The following is a 21,763-nucleotide window of genomic DNA, read 5'->3' as shown; positions in this document are numbered from 1 at the left end:
GTAGTGTCTAAACTATTTTATACAACCACATTAATATATAATATGCCATATAAAATATAATTTCGTATACTCTGGAACGGATTATTTCCTTTCCCTTTATTTATTATGGGAAAAATTAGTTTGGTCTACGTCATTTTCGGTACAAGTCCTACCCCTTCTGGAACGAATTAACGACGTATACCGAGGTACCACTGTATAGCATACCAACTCGCCCGAGTGCTGTACTAGTGTAATGACCGACAATGACCTTAAGCCAATGTCCAGCCTAACGGCTATTCAAAGATAAACCAAGGTCTCTGATTGGAGGAAAGAGGCCTCCACAGGGATTGGTCAGGAGGCAGGCCTTTGAAGTGATTGGAGGAAAAGTTTTGAATGAGAATAGACGGGAAACAAAGTGTAACCCAGAGGCGATGCATTGGATCCGTTCGAGAGAAAGGACAGCGATTGGCTAAAGGAAATACATTGAGGGTACATTTCATAAAAGTAGCAGAGGGATGTATAAGGGGAGAGCACGAGGAGTGGAGAGAAGATACAAACTGGAAGACAAGCACAAAGCATAGGGCCCCGTATTGTGGGAGTCTTCAAATGAAAGTGGCTCTTCATATAACTTGTCGTCGAGTAGTTACACTAGTAACGAATTGGCATGTTCTGTTTACGTGACAAACTTGACGAATTGGCTGTGTCGGGTGGTGGCGGGTTTAACGACCAATTTATATTTACATGATCTAACCAAAAAAAACGACATCATGGATTATATTGGTCACGAAATTCTACCTGTTAAGCAGAACACAAGTGTACAATTTTCAAACATTTTTTTTTAAACATCACGGAGTACGAGTTTAACTTCGAGATCAAACATCACGGTACAGTATCATGTTTCCGATCATTTCGAATTCCGCATTCGCACGACATCCAAGTCTATCCAGGTAAAGAGGGTATACAAATGTTTTAAAAGTGCAACAAGCCATGGTGTACAGTATTATAGCCTCAGTAAAATATTCCAGAGCGAGATGGCGGGAAAGTAAAGTCGGTCCCCACACCTGGGCGATAAGTTGCGTGCAACTTGATTGCGTGCAACTGAATCGCTTGTACATTCATGGACGTATCTGCAACCGGTTGTGAGCAGTAGAGACAGATTCGACTTTCAAGCATTATTTAGATTGTTGCGCCCGAAACGTCGTGATTTAATTTATTTTCTACCTACGTGACTTTACCGAAAGAACCAAAGAGTATGGATCCCTGCAGTCACGAAAACTTCAAATCTAGATAGATTATTTGGCAGCTATACATTTCCACACGATAAGCCACTTCTCGTTTAGCTATAAATTGTGGCCAGGTCGCTTCTGAAAAATAGCTACATAGCTCAGTCAGACTTACCTGCTAAAATATATTTTTTAAACATTTTCTTAGCACACAATTCGATGCAAGAGGAAGAACCGCTTTTAATGGATTCATTAATACATCTTTAAATGCCTGCAGCACAGAATCTCCCGTTTTACAAAAGCTGAGCCAGTGGTGGAAATTCCTCATTCCCGTGACGAGGGCGAGTGAGTCCATCAGTCAAGTCCCAGACTCTTGTGGTTTTCCCACAACCAGCGGTGATAGTCTGTGAGCTTGTGGTCATGTGGTTTCACCTGAAATGACATTGTCAGAACCATCGTCGTCATCATCATGATCTGTTATCATCATTAGCAGCAGCATCATCATCTTTATCATCTTTCCTCTTCTTGGTTCTTTCGGTAAAGTCACGTAGAAGGGAAGTAATAAAATAATACAAATAAAACATAATAAAATAATTCTCACAACGTTTCGGCCACAACGCAAGCAGCCGTCCTCAGGTGAAGACCAGGTCTGTCGGGGAGACAGCGTCTGAATGAAACACCACCACGCTTGGAGCATATATTTAAGCTGAGTTGGAAGGGGGGAAGGGCGCCTTGACAAAATAATTTGCAACCCAGCTTAAATATACGCTCCAAGCGTGGTGGTGTTTCATTCAGACGCTGTCTCCCCGACAGACCTGGTCTTCACCTGAGGACTGCTGCTTGCGTTGTGGCCGAAACGTCGTGAGAATTATTTTATTATGCTTTATTTTTATTATTTTATTACTTCCCTTCTACGTGACTTTACCGAAAGAACCAAGAAGATGAATCCCTGCAGTCACGAAAGCTTTAAATCGAAATTTATCATCTTTGTCAGTCTTATCAGCGGCGTCATCGGCATCATAAGGTCGCACTCACTACACACAACGTTCCTGCCATAAATGAAACCAAATACCTTGCTGATCTCGTCAGGAAACGTTAACCATCATGCAAAACTTCGGTTATCCTCTCAGCGGCTTTTGGCTAACCGTCGAACAAAGATGGTCACCACATCGCGTGCTTTCAATTGCGCTTCTGCGGCCGTCTGGAACGCTCTCCCGATATTAGGAAGCTACTGGAGCTATGCGCTTTGAAATTTATACTGAAAACGAATTTCTTTAGAACAGTTTTTTCTGTGTTTAATATGTTGTCCTTCCCCCGCACCTCTGATTAGCGCGGTTGGTTATGCACGGTGTGAAAGAAGTTCAACATACATCATCACCTATGACAATATTGTTACTATCACCATCAATGTCACTTTTATTATTTCCATGAATTTAAATGTTCTTGTGCACGTAGAGCCTTCTTTGTCAATCCACGACAGCATTAGTGCGTCCCTACGCCGTGCGGGTGGTGAGAGTCATTGACCATACGTCACCGCGTTGGTCAGAGTGGGTTTGATTAAGGCAGAAACATGTACGTGGGAGCATAGAAGTACAGTTTGACAATGACTACTCCCGGTTTGTCCAGTCAGAACATTTTTCTGAGGTTTTTGGCCACGACATCCATATTCATGTGACTCCTGTGTGGCCACCCCCACTCTGAATCCCTCCCCTCACCCTGCCGCCCGCTATGAAAACAGACGCCACTCCTCCATGCAACTGACTGCAGCTCACTCCTTCCTTCTCTCTCCCTCTCCTCTCATCATCATCCTCACCCTCTCATCCCCCCCCCCAACATCTTGACTCATTCCTTCTCCTCTTCTCCCCAGCTTCCTTTCCATGGCTCCTCCTCCTCCTCTCTTCCTGCTACTCATCTTGAGTCATGCCCTCCTCCTCTCTGTCCATCATGCGGACTTCCGTCCCTGGCGTCCCTTCCCTCTTCCGTCCTTTTCTCTATTTTTCCCCGTACATTTCATCCTTGACTGTACCGCTCTCCTTTCATTTCGGGACAAAGTCAAGGTTTTTATTTCGTTACAAAAAGGAAATTGCACGGCAAACGTTGCCAGTTGCTGGCGATGACCTTAAAACTTCCTCCAAGGGGGGCTCGTGTAGCAGTGAAGCAAAGCAGCGTCGCACCTCTTTCCACTCGTTGACGCAGAAGATGCGGTAGGAGTCGTTGCCGTACTTCCCAATGCCGTGCAGCTCGATCGGGTAGCGCCACTTCTTCGTCAGAAACTCGCCTGGGAATTTGAAGATGGCAATGAAAAAAGGGAAAAAAAATTAAACTCTTCAGAGACAACCCAACTCCAGCAGCCGAGGCTTCAAGTCAGTTACATTTTACTCTTTCAATTATCCGTGGGTGGATTACACTGGTCAACACACTTTTTCTGGCATAAGGTATTCCAACGGTTTTAAGGTAATTTTGGGGTGCTGATTCCAAATCTGGCATCAGTTTTTGTCTATCACATGAGTTTTTTAAGATATCAAATATTGCATTTTATACCTACGTGACTTTACCGAAAGAACCAAAGAGTATGGATCCCTGCAGTCACGAAAACTTCAAATCTAGATTAGTCCAGAGTTTGCTTGTCTTGAATTTTTTATTTTACGCGGCAGAGCGACACGAAAATTTGAACGAGCCGAATTGACTGCTTGTTCGTTTCGTTATTCATATCCTCGACGTGAATTATTGTCTCGAGTTGCGCGTTTTGTTCAGGAGCCGTCCGCACGGCCTCACGTGAGAAGCGTATGATGGCCTTGGAGCGCAGCGCGTGCAGGCCCAGCGGCTGCATGATGCGCGCCACCTCTCGCCAATCCGCCTCCCGCGCCACCTCGGCCGACGGGAACCGCTCGAGGAACTCCCAGAGCAGCGGCACGGCCTGGCGGCCTGCACCGGGATGGGGCGGGGGAGGGGTGGGGTGAATAGGGGGGGGGGGCGAGGAGGTGGGGGTGGGATGGAGGGCGTTACTTGTACTGGTAGGAACGAAGTGAACCAGCCTACAATAGATTATATCGTCCGTCCGTCCGATGTCCGATTAGGTGTAGCAACATCGCCCCCTACTGCAAACACTTGGCAGGACCCTACACTAACCTTTAGACTCAGTGAGGCTTTCCTGGCTAAACAAGTGTAACATTCCCTTATAATTCCCTGAGATAGTTTTAAATTAAAACATTTAAATTCAAAATTAACTTACAGCGGCCTAAAGCCTACAGCTAGGCCTAAAGCCTAGAACTAGGCCTCAAGCCTAGAACTAGGCCTCAAACTCTCCCTTCGTATCGTACCCCCGCCATTTCATTTTATTATAGCCATTCATTTGTTCGTTCCTACCAGCCCACCCCGCAGGGACCTGTTTAAGTATCTACAACATGGCCATTATTAGCTACCCGACAGGGAAACACCTAGGCCCAAAGCTGGAAGCATGGACCTCAGTAGTGCTGCTGAGTGTATCCGACATGGCCGTTATGATTTCCCTGAGAGAGACTCAGAGCTATACTCGAATGCAGGACATCAGCAGTACTCGTCTGGTGTCCCTGACACAGCCATTATGAACCCCATGATAGAGACAGACACCCAAACTCAGAGCCACTTAGTTGCACCGGTAGGGAGTTCCATAACCAGGGGGGTGGCACCAGTGGGGAGTTAAATAACCAGGGGGGGGGGCACCAGTGGGGAGTTACATAACCGAGGGGGGGGACCAGTGGTGAGTTCCATAAACAGTTTGGGGGGGGGGGCACCAGTAGGGAGTTCCATAACCAGGGGGGGGGGGGGTACCAGTTTCCTAAACGGCCATTACGTGCTAGGCCAGACCGCCGTCCCCCCTCCACCTCCCATCCCCACCTCGATGCCCACCCACCGGAGGTCTTGTTGAGGAAGATGGTGGCGACCAGGAGCTTCCAGGGGTCGTGGAAGAGTGTCTCCTGCACGAGGTTGAAGGGGGAGCGTGGAGGGGTCCACTTCCTCCAGGACGCCCTGTGAAGGGCGCCGAGCCCTAGGGGGCGAAACCACACGGCGAGTGGGGGGGGGGGCAGCAGTTCCACCACGTGGTCGACTAGCGGCCACGCAGTGTCTCTCAGGTCACAAGCCCCCCGTGGGTTTTTATGAGTTTTCTCCCACGCGTATGAACGCTCATTAATTGCCTGGCCTCTTAATATATATGCAGGGCAGCAGAGCTTGTGCAATTGTTCGTAGCGCCGGATCACTGCCTGGCTGCTGCTGCCTTTGCTGATTGCCTCTGGTTCTTCTTCCCACAACTCTCTCCATTAGCGAGCGGTTATGGATTACCGTGTGGCAAAAGTTAAAATTGTATTTCTATTGTTTACAGGTCTGAGCCAAAGGTGGAAATTCCACATTCCTATGGTGGGGGCGAGTCTCTTCGTAGGACAACCAGGAATGATGGGCTAAGTCAACCCCTAACCAGGATTTGAACTAGAAGCCCTCTCTCTTGATTGTGAGCCGCTCGCTCCACTGTTAAGCCGCGGTGTCTTCCAGTTGTGCTGTGGACCGTTTTCTCTCCACATTGTACAATGCACATTAGCGACCACGAGGGTGAGAATTAGAGACCAATTGGGCGAGTTTTGTGTGGGTGAGGGAGCGGGTGAATGAGTCGGTGAATGGGTGAGCGAGTGGTTTAATGACAATTTGAGGCTGAATGAGTGAGAGTCGTAGGTAAGTGAATAGGTGCATGGGTGGGTGAGAATGAGAGACCGGGCGTTTTCATCCACTACCACAGTTAGCTACGCACGGTAAGAAATAAGTTCAACATACATACATCATTAGCACCGTTATCACCATCACTACAACCATCATCAGCACCACCATCAGCAGCATTAGTACCATTATCACACCTCCGATTAGCACGGTGGGCTACGTACGGTGTGAAAAAAGGTCAACATGCATTCATACGTATTGGCTGAGGAAATGGGTGATAGACTCGGTAATTGTGTGCATGCATGTTTATCGTCTTTGGCACCGCATCTCGCCAACTGTGTGGGTGAGTGGGTGAGTATGAGTAAGCGATTGACTCAGTACGTACAGGTAAAGAGTGTAGAGGCGGGTGAATGAGCGAGAGGCTGAGAATGAATTTGGAAGAGGTAAAAGGTGACTAGGTGAGCATTAAGGACAACCTGAGTAACTGAGAGGGTGAATAGTTGAGTAAATGAAACTATTTTTTATTTGAGCAGGTAAGGCCCACTGAGCTGTATAGCTGTTTTGTAGAAGTGACATGACCACAAATGATAGCTCAACGAAGTGACTCATCACGTGGAAATTTCTCGCAGCCAAATACTCTAAATGCATGTTGATTCTAATTGTGGAGGGAAAAACCGGACGAGCCAGAGAAAAATCCACGCGACCACGGGGAGAACAATACAACTCCAAATATACAGCAGCAGGCGTCAGGTTCGGGATCGAACACACGACCTTCTGTACACCAGGCGAGGTAGTTTACATCTCCAAACCGTGCGCACCCTCCTTTCACAGTAAGAGACTGAGCGTTGACTGAGTGAATGGGTGAAAGGCTGTGTGAAGTGACTATACCATTGGCCATGCGCGCACGGGAGAAGTATGGACTGGTCTTCCTCATTCGCAAAGGACGGACACTCGCCCTCATTATCCCTGCATGTGTTCACCACGTGACACCACAGACGTGCATCACACACACGAACATCAAACAGCACACAGACACACGCAGGGTTAGCCGAGCTGACTGGCAGATGCACCACCTGTGCTCCCCGCTGTGCCAACTTGCTGTGTCTTAGCCTCCTGGCGGTGTTCGTCATCGTTGTGAGCATCGCTCTGCCCTTTTGTTGCTGGAGGGAGACTGCCTCCAACTGTCCAGTAGCGTCCTTCACAAGCCTCCTCCACAGAGGCCGATCCCTGACACCTCTGGTACCGTTGGTACCCAGTCATCGGCAATTCCAACCAGCTCCAATTCCTCCCAATGTAATTAAAGCGTAATTTGCGATCGCGAGTTTGCCGAGGCAATTTCCACACCCGCAGCAACCCGCGACCACTGCTCATCCTTGCAGTGTCGCACGGCTCTCCGAACCTCTGGGTGTTGACTACTATAAGCCTCCTCATGCGCGGGTGTGGGATGTTGCAGGCGGTGACAAGGGGCCTGCCACATTCTCTCGGCTAGCTGGAACACCTCCTGCATCAGCCAGATTGTTTGGGAAGCTGTGGACCACGTACCCAATGCAGCCACAGCAGCTGCACGAGCCACAGTCCTGAACCTCACCCATTTCTGCTCGGCATCATGAGGCAGGGGACGATGCCAAACCCCAGCTGCAAGCAGCATTGATGAAATTCTCGCTTGCAAACGCCAACAGATAGTCGACACCAAGCCATGTTGGGTTTCAATGGGGTCTTAGGTGGGGGCCCCCCACCAACACAATTAAAGAATGGCAGCCACGTGGGAGCGGGGTTTGGTCAGGAGACGTCATGGATGCCTGTCCCCTCGGAAACCGCTTGAGTAGGGCTGCCGTGATTCGAACACCGTTACCTCAGTGGTGCCAGGTCAGCATTCTGACCGAAGCCACCCAGTCGCCTCTAGATTTCGGTTTTATGAAGCATCTGAAATGAGATTTCACGACCTCGGCTAAGCAATCAATTCGAAAAACATCAACCGAGTGTTGAGCAATGATGGCTCGTCAGTCTCCAACCAGATGTCCTTGAGCCCGTGGTGGAAATTCCTCATTCCTCTGGCATGGCCCAGGACATGCGCACGGGTCCATCTGCCGACTTCCTAAAAAGTGGCAACTCAATTTTATTGGCCCATCTGGGGCATTCTGATGGGCTGAGTGAACACAATTTGTGGTTTAAAGTTATAACCTAGATCCCTCTAACAACACAGCGCGGCAAAGTCGTGCAATCTAATAGATACAATAAATTGTTGCACGTCGGTGCACACAGTTGACGGTATTTGGGCTGAAAAAAGCAAACTTTCTAAAGTAGATTTACTCTGCGATGAGCGACACGTTGCTTCACTGCTGCGTCAGCCCTTTAATACCCGAGCCGTCAGTTGCGCAACCAAATCTCTTGAAAGTAGTCGATCTCTATAGGAAGCAACCAGTTGCGCAACAGCTCGCAATCGGTTGAAGGGATGTCCACAAAGGAGCGATTCGTTTGCTTGCAAGCAAGTTGCACACAACCAATTGTGCCCCACCCACACTGCTTTGGGAGAATTACCGTGAAATGCACACTGATTGGATGCAATTAGATACGAAAATGAGAAATTAAACGTTTTAACTCGCGTTCTCGTCCAGATCCACATAGCGGTATTTCGTAGGCAAATTTCAAAGCAGCACATTATAATCTAGTCCACTGCTGGATGAAGGTGTCCCAAAGCCATCGGCCACCTATCAAAATCCAGTGATGCAGCCAGTCCACCTAACAACAGCCGATCTCATTACTGCAGCTCCTCGATTAACGAACGAACGTTAATCGAGGATTAACGTTCGTCAATCCTCTCTCTCTTCCTGACCATCGGACGCCACCGCCATTTGCTGTCCCTTCTAAAGGTAGCGAGCGACGTGTCCAGCCCAAGTGCGCTAAAATTGTATTCCCCAAGTGCGAATTGTGACATTGCAACCCACGCACATTCTCCAATCATCCACACGTTCCACTTGATGTCTCTCTCAACGCAACGACGACCTCGTACTTTCTCTCCGAGCTCCTTGGGCACTTTGCGAACGACCCGTGTTTTTAAAAACCGTGTTAAAGCGGGCAGAAACGCGTCGTTTAAAAAGCGCTCTCCCCTCTAGGCACACTGGTTACGTAGCGAAACACATCACGTGCAAACACAACTGGATACGTTTAAAAATGTGTTTATTAGAACCCTTCAGTATTAAACAATGCTAAACAGCAGTCGGTGCTACACAGACACACACACAAGGCAACGAGAGGGAAATGCAGGAGGTTAAAGTTTCCACACAACAGATCTATAACATCGAAATCTTACCATTATTTCTTCAGAATTCCCCAGTTACATTTCAATTGTGCTCTCGAACATCACGTCTTGACGCCTCAAAAAAATTCTGTTGGGGACATCTCTCACCAAGACGCCGCGATGTTTAGGGGGGGGGGGGGGGGGTGGACGGTCCCACGAGATATCACGCATGGCCCGTGCTAAAACCCTCTTTAACCTCTTCCAACGGCGCATGCCGCTGGTCCTTTCGCAAACTGTTATTCCAAGAGCTGGAATAAAGAATTAAATGTACGGCATTCGTATCGGGCTCGGAGGGGGGTGGACAATCACAACTCGTCGTGGGCGTAAGTCAGATTGATTTTTTTTTGTCGAAAACAAATTACGAGACGGCGCATACGTTTGTTTAGCTCGCAAAAAACGTCAAACTACGTCGATCTACACCAGTGTTCTTCATTGCAAGGCCCGCAGGCCACTGGTGGTGCCTGGTGGCCTGTATTGCGGCCCCTGACGTACGGGCCCCGACAATACACAAATGTAAAAACACCACCCCCACCCCCATGTTGTCAAACCCCAATGGTTTCAAATGTGGCGGCCCTCACACTGATGTGTTTCCGGCAAAAGTGGTCCCCCCCCACCCAACCCTCTGAAAATTAGTGAAACACTGATCTACGTGTGTCTAATAGTAAAATAAGTCTATCGCGGAGTGGCAATTCTAAAATAAGGATTTCATCGTAAAAATGAGCCCGGCAGACAGTGGGGAATCGACCACAACATCACGAGTTAAATTCTTGACAAAGGGTTCACCTTGGTCCTGTCGTAAACATCAACCCCCTTTGGTGATGGTTACAGTAGTGGCTCATGCGTTGAGATGTTATGAGTAGACCAGCCTCTGCCATGGGAACATTGATTTTCCACCATTATCTGCGGACCAGCAATACACCAGACCATCACTTAAAATTGAGTAGAAAAACACCGACTTAAAACTTTTGTGGCTGCAGGAATATTCTTGGTTCTTTCGGTAAAGTCACTTAGACATATAACAAAAAGAATAAAATGTTTAATACATTTTAAATAATAAAAGCTTTTATTTTCAATTCATTATTTTTACATTTCTTATTTTCTATCTACGTGACTTTACCGAAAGAACCAAGAATATAGAAAAACACTTTATCCTTTGTAGTAATCAAGGTTGTTTGCGGTGTAACGTAACATTTTTTTGCATTTCATGATTCATGTTACGAATCACAAGGTCTTGTTATCCCCCCATTTCATTTTTATTTAAAGTTACCTTTTTAATAGCAAAAATAATTTTCATTTACTTATCCGGAAAAGCCTCGCCCAAGTCTTAAAACTCTATCGAGAGAGTCCTCGTACATTTGGATGTTTGGCCAATTCCATTTGAAGGATGGTTCTGATTGATGTGGAAGAAAGGGGAGTTAGTCGAATACCCCTTGCATACACGATGGCAGGCAGGACACTTCAATGTCGGCACAAATGGGTTTGAGAATCCATCTCCTGGGACATCCTCATGGCCCGTATGCGATCCAGCAACCCTCGGCATTCAAATCGCTGGACTGCAACGTGTACATAGCTACGTCATCCAACTCAATATATGAATATGGATGTTTCCCAACTTGTTCATGTGATAATGTAGCGTCTGTACACTGGGTTAAGACCCCAGCGGTCGACCCAGGGACACACTGTTGGGACGATGTCACTCGGCTGGCCTGGGAATTCCCCCAGGAAGAGCTAGAGTCTGTCGCCAGGGAAAGGGAAGTCTGGACCGCCATACTCAACATGCAGCCACCAGCACTACCCTCATCAGGACAAGTGGACTGAGAAACAAACGAACGTAACTCTACTGGACCTGACGACGCTCCCCGATTTGTCCGGTTAACAACATGCAAAAGAAACACAAATTAAAGAACAGACCTCGAGTCTTGTGATGACTTAAAACAAAAACTATACGTCAACATCTAATCATGCTAACACAAACTCAACGCGTGAAGCAAGATGCTACCCTAATAGGAAGATATCATAAGCGACGTTTCAAGCAATGCCCCTTCGTCATCGCAGTTCATCACGCCGTGTATTACCATATGCATTTCCTTTTAGGGCAGGGCTATTGAAGGACGCAGTGTTTTTTGTTATTTGCGGTTACGAAACACTGCTAATGCAGTCTCGCCAAGAAAATGGTATGGAATTATACTAAATTATTATATGGAGGGGTGGGAGAAGATTACATAAGGACTTGAAAAATATCGTACAAGACAGTGGACAGGTGGGGGGTGGGGAAAGTATAATTTGGCACCGAAATCTTACGATTCTGACGAACCACCACCACCCGCCCCCATCCACTCGAGACTTACCTCGGCCATCTACACAGCTGTGGCCCCAAACTTCTAACACTCCCGATTTTGTATATACAGTACAACATCCGCGATGCCCAATTAACTGCCTACATCCAGTGAAGCAGTCAGTAACTGTGTGCGGGGGTGCAACGGTCGGTTACAATCTGGTGTTTGTAAATCTGACCTTATCGCACGGTCATGTCTTCTTCATCTAGCCTACAATCGCTTACCTCTTAAGTACAGTAAAGCATTATCCCGACTTTTAAAAGTTTGCGCTTGATTTGTGTGCAGTAACCCTAATTGCCACTAACGGCGCAAATCTGGCAGTATCTAAAAACGTTCACGTGGCATTTGACTTTTTCACATATCCGCCTATGCTTCAGTCGCCAGTGGGTCGGACATGCGACGTCGCACTGTGAATGCTTCAAGAAAAACGCTCATTCCGTTCCAACGACGCAGTTGCCGTTCCATTCTTAAAAGAGTGGAATTCATTCCTCAAACTCTTACCCACACCACGCGACTATCCTAAAGCTTAAAGCATCACCAAATAACGCCCACGGTGTGCGGCGGCCCTCATCCAGCAGTGGATTGACAAAAGGTCTGTACACGGGCAGCGTATCACTTTGGGGTTAGGATGCGGAATCAAGAATTACTCGTGATCGGTATAAACAACGGACGCGAACTTTGTTCTGTGGAAAAAACAACTCGACGTTAGTTACGTTGCGTCCACACCCGAGCGATCAGTTGTGTGCAACCTGGTTGCACGCAACCGAATCGTTTATGCGCGGACGTCTCCGCAACCGATTGCTCACAGTATAGACTACTCACAACAATCGATCTGCTCAGAGAAATGATAGCAACGTATCGCATCACCACACGCTACAGTTTCTGAATTGTAAAAAAAAATGTTACAATCCAGATATAGACACTCAGACATGTCTTTTTGTTGTACAACTACTCACACAGATGTGGACAAAGCTGCTGCGGGTGATTAGGTTGCACGATTTCGAGTGATTTTGGTTGCGCAAGTGATCTCGAAAGGCGTGGACCTGGATTAAGAAGAAAATGTGACAATCAGTATCGTCGTTTTCCGAATTCTATCATTCAATCCGTGTGTCCATTTTCATCAGTATCGTCCTTACCACTGAAAAATGTACGATCAATAAGACGTCAACTCCCGGGGTGCAAAACCACGGCAGAAACGGTTAACGTGGAAAGGTCCTTAATTTAAGCGACACAGCCGATTGTGGTGTACCTCGACACATCAATCACTTCTACATTACAGGACGTCTCCCGTACAAGGAGACCAATTTAACCCACGATTCATCAATGCACTTAACAATACCGCTGGCATACGCGCACACACACAGCAGAATGGGTAAGATAAGGATGCCGATTAACCGTGAGCGATGGATGATAAATCAAACGTATCATTACACGCCTATACATGGGGCTTGCCGTGTGATCTCCACCAAGTCTGACCGTTTACAACACACGCAGAACACGTACACAAGCTAGTCGATCGAGGCATTAGGCCTGTAACAATTAGTGGTTCCACAATATAACATTTCATGTCAAGGTATATTTTGCCTACTCTTCGACACTGATATTGGAAGAGGTGGAAGTATTCACACGTCACCCGACCATACGCGACCCACCGATCGACTGGTGAACCAATTCACACTGCTCGGTGGACAGAGGTAGGGGCGGCCCTAGATTAGCTTGCCAGCAACTGGCGGCCTAGGCAAACCATGCAACCGGTGCCCCCACCCCAAACCCCAAGGTCAGCTCGAGGCGGAGGTTTTTTGGTAAACTGGGAAACATTTTGCCCCTATTTTACGTTTAATGTTTTTAAGAGTATTTTTTTTTAAATAGAGGCATAATTATTCAGTTTGTCCATCCGTCAGTAGGTCCAACCAATACATTCTCAGAAATGTTGAAAAATGAATAATTCATATTCCCTCTATGCGCACGGGGATTGAAATAATATCTTCGGTCTTTAATTTGTATATTTTAGTTGTATTTTTTTCCTCGAATTTGGCGCCCCATTTAACTTGGCGCCCTATGCGATCGCCCTAGTTCGCCAATATGGACGGGCCGCCCCTGGACAGAGGCAGGGGTGGCCCTTTAAAAGCCATTGTAGCAATGCATGAGATTGAATTCAAATTAGACATTCGATAGAAATCAATATATTAATCGTTACATGCCGAATACCCCCTAATCACTGCACATACACTACATGGACACATACCACACAACATACCAAATACACTCACACACACCACACATAGCACAACACTCCACACACTAAATATACACACAAACCCCGCACACTGCACGCGCCTCCCACACACCGAACACACAACCTGAGTGAGACCGCGACGCGTCTCTCTGCACCACTCTCGTCGCGTCGCCTACATTCTCTGCGTCGCAGCCCTCGGCGCCAGCGAGGGGCCAACCGCACGGGCAACCACCTGACCCCGCTCCTCCCTCATCCCACCGGCGATAAAGCCCGGCGGCTCCACCACCACAACATCCAGGCACACGGGAGTCATCAGGCGCTACCTGGGCTTCCAACTTTCTTCACCTCCGCTGAGGTTCCATCACCGGTCGTTTCTTCTTTGGCACCGGCGCTCGGACCCCTCGCCCGCTTCTTGGGCGTGCACAATTCGTCTTCGCGGTCATCGCTGCTCAGCACCGCCCTCTTCTTGCCGTGGTGCCGCTGTGGCACAGCTTCCTCCTCCTCCTCTTTGTCTTCATCGTCCCCCCCATCGTTGCTCTCCCGGGGCGCCGTCGGCTTTGCCCGCTTACGCGGCGTCATCGACGTCTCTCGGCTGCGGCTGCGACGGCTTCGGGACGGCGAAGGCGAAACCTCGGCCGTCACTGCCGCCGTCTTTCGCGACGGCCGCCGCCCCCCCACTTTTTCCAACGACGATGCTGGCGGCGTTGCGTCTCCACCCTTCTTGGTGGCAGAGGCGGGAGACTTCCTCCGGGCGGAGGTGCGAGATTTTGGCGTGCGCGGGGTAGATGGGGAGTTCTCGGCGGTGGTGGCGCGGGGACTCTTGCTCCGGCGAGTTTCGCTTTTGCCCCGGGGCGAAGCAACTCGCATCTTGGCGGCCACCGCTGCCATTTTGCCGGTGCTGCTACTGAAGTCGAAGTCATCGGCGGAGGGCGCTGTATCGCCCAGCGTTTTTAAGAAGAGCACCAGCTCCGGGCGCGAGCGGAACTTCTTACCACTCGGGCTGCGAGGGAGGGGGGGGGGAAGGTTTAAATGAGAATTTTTTTTCATGAGTTAATAACTTTTAAACTCAAGCAGCATCGGCACAGTATTAGAACACGCTGTGAACACTTTCTCGGTTGCTCTTTTCTACGGCATTTGTATGTTGAACTTCTTTTGCACCGTACGTAACCAACAGTGCTAATCGGACGTGCAAAGCAACTGGTCACAGATTATAACGCTTCGTTGAGTTTGGTAATCCATTGGGTGGCATAAGAAGTTGCTTTATGTAGAGCGTTTATAGCTCCCAAACAAGCGTACAATAGGTAGTGGCAGCTTATGGGATGAAGACTGTACTTCCCCACCTTCAAAATAGGGAAACTCTTACTTTTAAACAGTTTAGTGAAGGAAATCGCTGCACCAACCATGCGTTGCTACAACCCAATAAAGTGCAAGCAACTGACTGGCTGGTATTTACTAAACTATGAACTATACCATTTCTATTTTACCAGGTAAGGGCCACGGAGCTATAAAGCTCTTTTTTAAAAGTGCCTCGCAACAAAAAATAGCTAAATTTAGTGGCTTATCACGTGGAAATGTACAGCAGCCAAATACTATAAACGCATGTTTTTAGATATGGAGGGAAAAGAAAAAATCCACATGGCGACAGAGAGAACATGCAAACTCCAAATATGCAGGCATCGTCAGGGTCGGGATCGAACCCACAACCTCCTCCATACCAGGCAAGAAAGTTAACATCTCGGCACTGCAGCGCAATGACTGCAGACTGAATGAAGGTAATGCCTATCTTCTACTTACACGGGATGACCCGAGATCAAATGGATGACATGTGATAACACGAAACAATAAGCGGGTCCAACAACTGACACAAGACTGTGAAGGACAGGAACAAGTGGAGGAGGGGGTTTCACTTTTCTCCATCACTCTCTGCTACCCCCCCCCCACCTTGCCCGCACCACACCTGAATATGTAGACGTCGTATCTGCCGGCCGTCTCTCCGGCCTGCCGCTGCATCACCAAACGGCGCCAGCCCTCGGGCATCGGTGACTCAGAAGTGCTGGCTTCGACTTTGGCTTCGGTGACTGAGCCACTACCCTCAGACTTCTCTTTTTCCTCAGCTGCCTGCAAGGTAAAGGTACAGTTGCACTTCTTTAAGATCTCCAAACAGATTGTTTATGTAATAACACCGAACGCACAATTGGAATGAAATTTAAGAAAAAAAGAATTACAACGGAAGATTACCCATGCCGAAATCGTGGAACTGTTCAAAGACAAAGTTATTAGCACTGAATGTCGTTATCGCATTTTCCAGATTTTTCATTGCATTTAAAAAGAAAGAATAGCCGAGGCTGTGTGTTGTCATCCAGTGGGTGTGCATGTGCGAGACCAGATTAGAATAACTTTACTGACACAGGCACAACTTTTTGGAGTGTCTTATAACTTTGAGACTATGGCAATGAAATAATACCAAGGCTTTGAATTTCCCGGACACTCTTATCCTGATTGCGCAATTAACTTGGCGCGATTTGGTTGCGCAACTGATCTCTCGGGCGTGGACCTGCCTCTAGCATCGAGTTTGGGTGCACTGCTCAATGATGCATTTGCTTACACCAGAGGTGGAACCTTCTGCGTCTGTGTGCGAGCTCTTTTCTGCGGCTTGCTCTGCTCTCTTCATGGCCGCTTTCCGTGTTTCCTTGTGCTTCGCCGGTAACTTTGGCTCTCTTGACTTTTCCGATTCCTTCAGTTCCACCGGTGCTGCTGCCTTGGGTTCTTCCACCGCCTCCTTGTGTTCTGCAGATTTCACCGGTTCTTTGTGTTGCTTTCCTTCCACCTCTTTCTTGGGTTCTGCCGATTTCACCGATTCCTGCCGAGAGTTAGGCTCAACCGCTTCCTTGTTTTCTGCAGATTTCACCGGTTCTTTTTGTTGCTTTCGTTCGACCTCTTTCTTGGGTTCTGCCGATTTAACAGGTTCCTGCCGAGTCTTCGGCTCAAGCGTCTCCTTGTGTTCTGCAGATTTCACCGGTTCTTTTTGTTGCTTTCGTTCCACTTCTTTCTTGGGTTCAGCAGACTTTACAGAGTCACGAGATTTCAATTCTACCACCTTTTGTTCCGTCGAGTTCATCGGTGGTGGTTGCGTTTGCTTTTGTTCCCCCTCTTTCTTGGACTCTACCGATTTCATTGGTTCTTGTGGTAGCTTTCGTTCCACTTCTTTCTTGTGTTCTGAAGATTTTACAGATTCAGGTTGAGTCTTAGGCACCGCCATGTCCTTGGGTTCTGCAGATTTCACCGATTCTTGTCGTTGCTTTTGTTCCACCAGTTGCTTAGGTTCTGCCGATTTTACCAACTCCTGTGGTTTATCCGATTTGGTGTCCTCCTTGGGTTTCACTGGCTGCTGTGGTTTTGAGGATCCGAGAGGTTCCACAGACTTGACCGATTCATGTGAAACCTTAAAGTCTACCGATTCCTTCGATTTTGTCAGCGCCACAGGTTCCTGCGGTTTATTTGGTTCCCCCGAAACTTTTGGGTCCGTCGACTTTACCGGTTCCTGCAGCGCCTTGGATTCTTCCGATCGTGCTGGTTTCAATAATGGCAGCGCTTCCTGTGGTTTGTTACTCATTAATTTAGTTTCAGGTAATTTCACTGGTTCTTGCAGTCCCTTCAATTCTGCCGGATTTGATAATGGGAGTGGTTCTTGTGCTTTGCTGCTCGTTAATTTAGGCTCTGCAGGCTTGACCGCTTCCTGCCGTTCCTTCGACTCGGACGGCTCTTTCGGTTTTGATAACTCGAGCAGTTCCTGGCGTTTGTTTGGTTCTGCCAAGGCTCGAGCTTCCTCCGATTTCACCGGTTTGGGCTGCTCCGGCAATCCCCCCTTCATTTCTGACGATTCCTCGGCGCGTTTCTCCCTTTGTGGCGACGGTGCTGCCGGGACATGTTCCGGTTTCCCAGAACGAGCAGGTTCCGGTTCACCATTGGCGCCCGCACTACTGATGGTGGCAACGGCTGAGCCGTCTGGCACAGAGGATGCTCCCGCAACCTCTCCACTGCTCAGCAACGCTTTACTGCCAGACAGACACAGTTTCACATGCACACAACAGAGCACACGGTTAGAGGAAGAAGAAGATAACGCGCCACCGAAACACGCGCACGGGAATAAGAAGACAACAAAAATTCCCCGTATAGCCTTAACAGAAAGCGAAGACAATTGATGTTTGCGGGCAACTATCATATACACAGAAAACTGACGCCACACAATAATCAGGAGTATTAATACTGGATTGCAAGTTTAGACCGCACTTACCATTAGCAGTATTCATATAAAGGACAGTACTAAACACTGTAACGTTATATTTTAGAAAAAAATTCGGAGCGTTATAAAATTTTACACGACTATAAATACATTATTTTCGTAATTGCTGCGATTCTTGGTCTGTACGGTACTATGGTATTAGTACCCTGTGAATAGGCATGTTAGTTACTACTCATCAATAGTTATGGTCGATCCATGTGACTGATGCGTCCCAAAACATTCCAACTAATGCCGCCTGCACACTCCCACCTCAGTGAGTCTTAGCAGGTCTAAGTGCACAATTACGTGTAGAAGTGACACACGATTGCATGACTAAATATACACTTCTCCAGGTAGTTTAACAATATTCTTAATTAGGCTAACACTTCTAGTATTGTACGAGCACTGTGTAATAGTATGGGGTGTTACATTCGTATTAATAGAACCCGTGTTAGTGAGATCGGGCCAACACTACGTAACTTGTGCCTAACTTAATCTAAGTGAGGGTATCACACCATTCGAATGCACGCAACAATATTATACGGCGAATGTAAGAATGCCGCAGCCAAAGCCGTTAATTTTCAGCCGCCGTGCAACAATCCACTGCTGGATAAAAGTTGTGGCCAAAACGTCGTGATAATTTTATTACGTTTTATTTTTATTATTTCCCTTCTACGTGACTTTACCGAAAGAACCAATGAGATGAATCCCTGCAGTCACGAAAGCTTTAAATCGAAATTTGAATTAAAGTAATTCCCAGGCCGTCGCCGCCGCGGCCGCCGCCATCTCTCGCTTCCGACCCCTGCGAAACAACCCCCACGGCTCCCGAGCCTCAAGCACATGCGTATCGCTCCGTCTCCGCGTGCGTAGCGCCCGTTGAATAATACCAGCAGCAGCACCAACAACAACCACCACCATCACCCAACATTCCCCTCACAACGACAACTTTATATTACTAATGTCACGTAACGTTGGACCATGTGCGTTTTACGCTAGGCCCGACTGACCCCCCACCACTCGCGGCGCGCGCCATCTTCCCAACCCACCTACCCACCCTTCTACCCCTCCATCATTAACCCTCAGCCGTCATTCCGTCCCCGCCGCGACGTTAGCGCCTCGCTCGGCTCACGGACGAGGCCGACTGTGTGTGTTTGGTGGTTGTTTTGGTTTACCCGCCCGAGGCCTCCGTCGCCATCGCTTCTCTCGCCTCCTCGACTTCCCTCGCGTTTCCCGCCAACCGCCTTTGGATTTCCCACTCAGGACGCGTGAGGCGGCGCGAGGCGGGGCGGGGCCACACCGGGAGCCCCCCCCCCACGCCGCCGCTAACGAATGGACGGGGCGTTGCCACGTGACGCAGCGCGCGTGCCCACTGCCCATGCTTGTGCGGTGTACGAAATGAAATCTCGCGGAGGCCGCGTGCGCGTGACCGCGCCCGCGTAGTCTCGCGATATTTCGCAGGGGGTTTCAGAATCTGAATATTTGTTTGGACTGCAGGTGGAATCTGATGAACTATAAAGCTCTTCTAGATTTGAAGCTTTCGTGACTGCAAGGATTCATATTCTTAGGTTTTTTTCGGTAAAGTCACGTAGGTAAAAAATTTAAATTAATAAAAGTAAAATAAAAATAAAATAAAAATCACGACGTTTCGGATGCAAAACTGATTCTTTCGCCGTTGCCGATCATTGCTACAACTCTGTGGGCTCTCATGAAATCGTCTTTTCCGAGACTAAGATGCTCTGCAAGCCTCCTGGCTACCATCAAAGGTTTGTACACGAGGCCATCCAAATATACAAACACAGACATAATTTCAACCGTGATGATGGGTACAAACTTAGTAATCATTGGAAAGATGTTATTAACCATGCAAAAAAGATTTAACTACACATATTTGGAGCATTCCTGGCAGCGATTTCAGCCGCACCACCTCTACATAACAATAGGCTCAGTCAACCATTCTCCACAACAAAGACTAATTTCTTGGCAGCGAGTTAAGCCGCACCACCTCTACATAACAATAGGCTCAGTCAACCATTCTACACAATAAAGACTCATTTCCTGGCAGCGATTTCAGCCGCATCATCTCTACATAACAAAAAGGCTCAGTCCCTTTTACATGCACCTTTACATCATCCGCACCTGGTTTGCACAACAAGGGCTCATTCCTAACAGCGTGCTTCAGCCGCACCGAACCTCACAAAAATAATATTCAGGGCCTACCTTGGCTCCTCCCACCCTCAACCAGTATATATAATAAGTATAACCCGAAAAACAAAGTTTTTCACTATAAATCCTTCATATGCCTGGCAGCGAACTTCATATAAAGGATTTAAACATATATTCGCCTGTGGAGGACGCGGGGATCGATCCCGCGACCTTTGGCATGGGAAGCGAGGGCGCTACCAACTGCGCTACTCCGCCACGGCCTGTGGAGGGGTTACGCTCTGGGCTCTTACACTGTTACGTTCAGCCAAAGCCATGAAAGTTCTATTTGAGTATATGTAAAATCATTTATTTTTGCCTAAAAAGTGTACAATTTTGGGAATTTTTTTTCACGAACATTAATTGTTTCGCACAACGAGTCTGTGTGGAAAATGTCAGCTCGATTGGATCACGGGAAGTGGGTTAAAAAACGACCGAAAGATTTGCACGGTCGTAAGCAAGCAAGCACGCAAGCAAGCAAGCGAACTTAATATAAAGGATTTAAAAATACGGGTTTCTTGGAATTTATCTCACTTGATACAGCTATCGTGCTGTGACTTTTCCACCTGAAGACGGAAGCTTGTGTTGCCTCCAAAACGTCGTGATTTTTATTTTATTTTTATTTTACTTTTATTAATTTTAATTTTTTACCTACGTGACTTTACCGAAAAAAACCTAAGAATATAAAGCTCTTCCCCCCTACAGATGTTCAGCCAGGTGGCACGGGGTCAGAACGTTACAACAAACAATATACAACTAGGCTTTTGCCCACCTAAGAACGGGTGTATATTGCAGTAAATCTGAAATATTTAAAAGAAAAATTGTTCAGCTCATGATTATTAATGAGGGGTGGGGGGTTTCCCCATGTGGAGGGACGTCACCAGCTAATGGTTATTGGGGAGGGGTGCGGCATGTGGAGTGACGTCACTAGCTAATGGTTATTGGGGAGGGGTGCGGCATGTGGAGTGACGTCACCCCCTCATGGTTATTGTGGAGGGGTGCGCCATGTGGAGTGACGTCACCCGCTCATGATTATTAATGAGGGGAGGAGTGCGTTCGTGTAAATTTCCACGCGAACATGAATATTAATGAAGGGGGGGGGCTCTTTTGCAGTGACGTCACGGACTGATGTAGCACTGTGCTGCGTAGATTTTTATTTTACCGTCACAAGAAACGTCATATTTGAAGCGACTTTGCGTAATAAAATATTTAATTGAGCTCGACATTCCTCTGCGTTAGTGTAAAAATCCACCCACTCATGAATATTAATGAGGGGGGGCCTCATGTGGCGTGACGTCACGCGGGGGTGGGACTCATGTGGAGTGACGTCACGCGCGGGACGGACAGACATTTCTTGGTGATTATTATAGTAGTAAAGAGGAGTGCAAAGTACTGTATAGGCAAGATAAACAAGTCATTAAAATATATATACTAATAAAACTAAACTATTTTGTATCTTACCAGGTAAGGCCCACTGAGCTATTAGCTTCTCTTTCAAAGCGACTTGGCCACAAATACAAATGT

At 47.7% G+C, this 21,763-nt stretch overlaps 1 protein-coding gene across 1 annotated transcript; it reads right to left on the bottom strand.

Moving 5' to 3' along the window:
* Positions 1–1,519: 1,519 nt before the first annotated feature.
* Positions 1,520–19,321, bottom strand: MBD4 (methyl-CpG binding domain 4, DNA glycosylase). Its single transcript, XM_078876618.1, has 8 exons — positions 19,213–19,321; positions 16,364–17,813; positions 15,716–15,876; positions 14,082–14,758; positions 5,095–5,229; positions 3,978–4,127; positions 3,377–3,480; positions 1,520–1,634 (listed from the first exon to the last, which is right to left on the bottom strand). Exons 1-8 carry the CDS (start codon positions 19,233–19,235, stop codon positions 1,557–1,559), a joined length of 2,778 nt encoding a protein of 925 aa, XP_078732744.1. The 5' UTR covers positions 19,236–19,321; the 3' UTR covers positions 1,520–1,556.
* Positions 19,322–21,763: the final 2,442 nt, after the last annotated feature.

Source organism: Lampetra fluviatilis, chromosome 44 (genome assembly GCF_964198595.1).
Source record: "Lampetra fluviatilis chromosome 44, kcLamFluv1.1, whole genome shotgun sequence".
Lineage (NCBI taxonomy): Eukaryota > Metazoa > Chordata > Hyperoartia > Petromyzontiformes > Petromyzontidae > Lampetra > Lampetra fluviatilis.
Note: the sequence above shows the minus strand (reverse complement) of the source record. Positions and strands in the feature narration are given on the sequence as shown.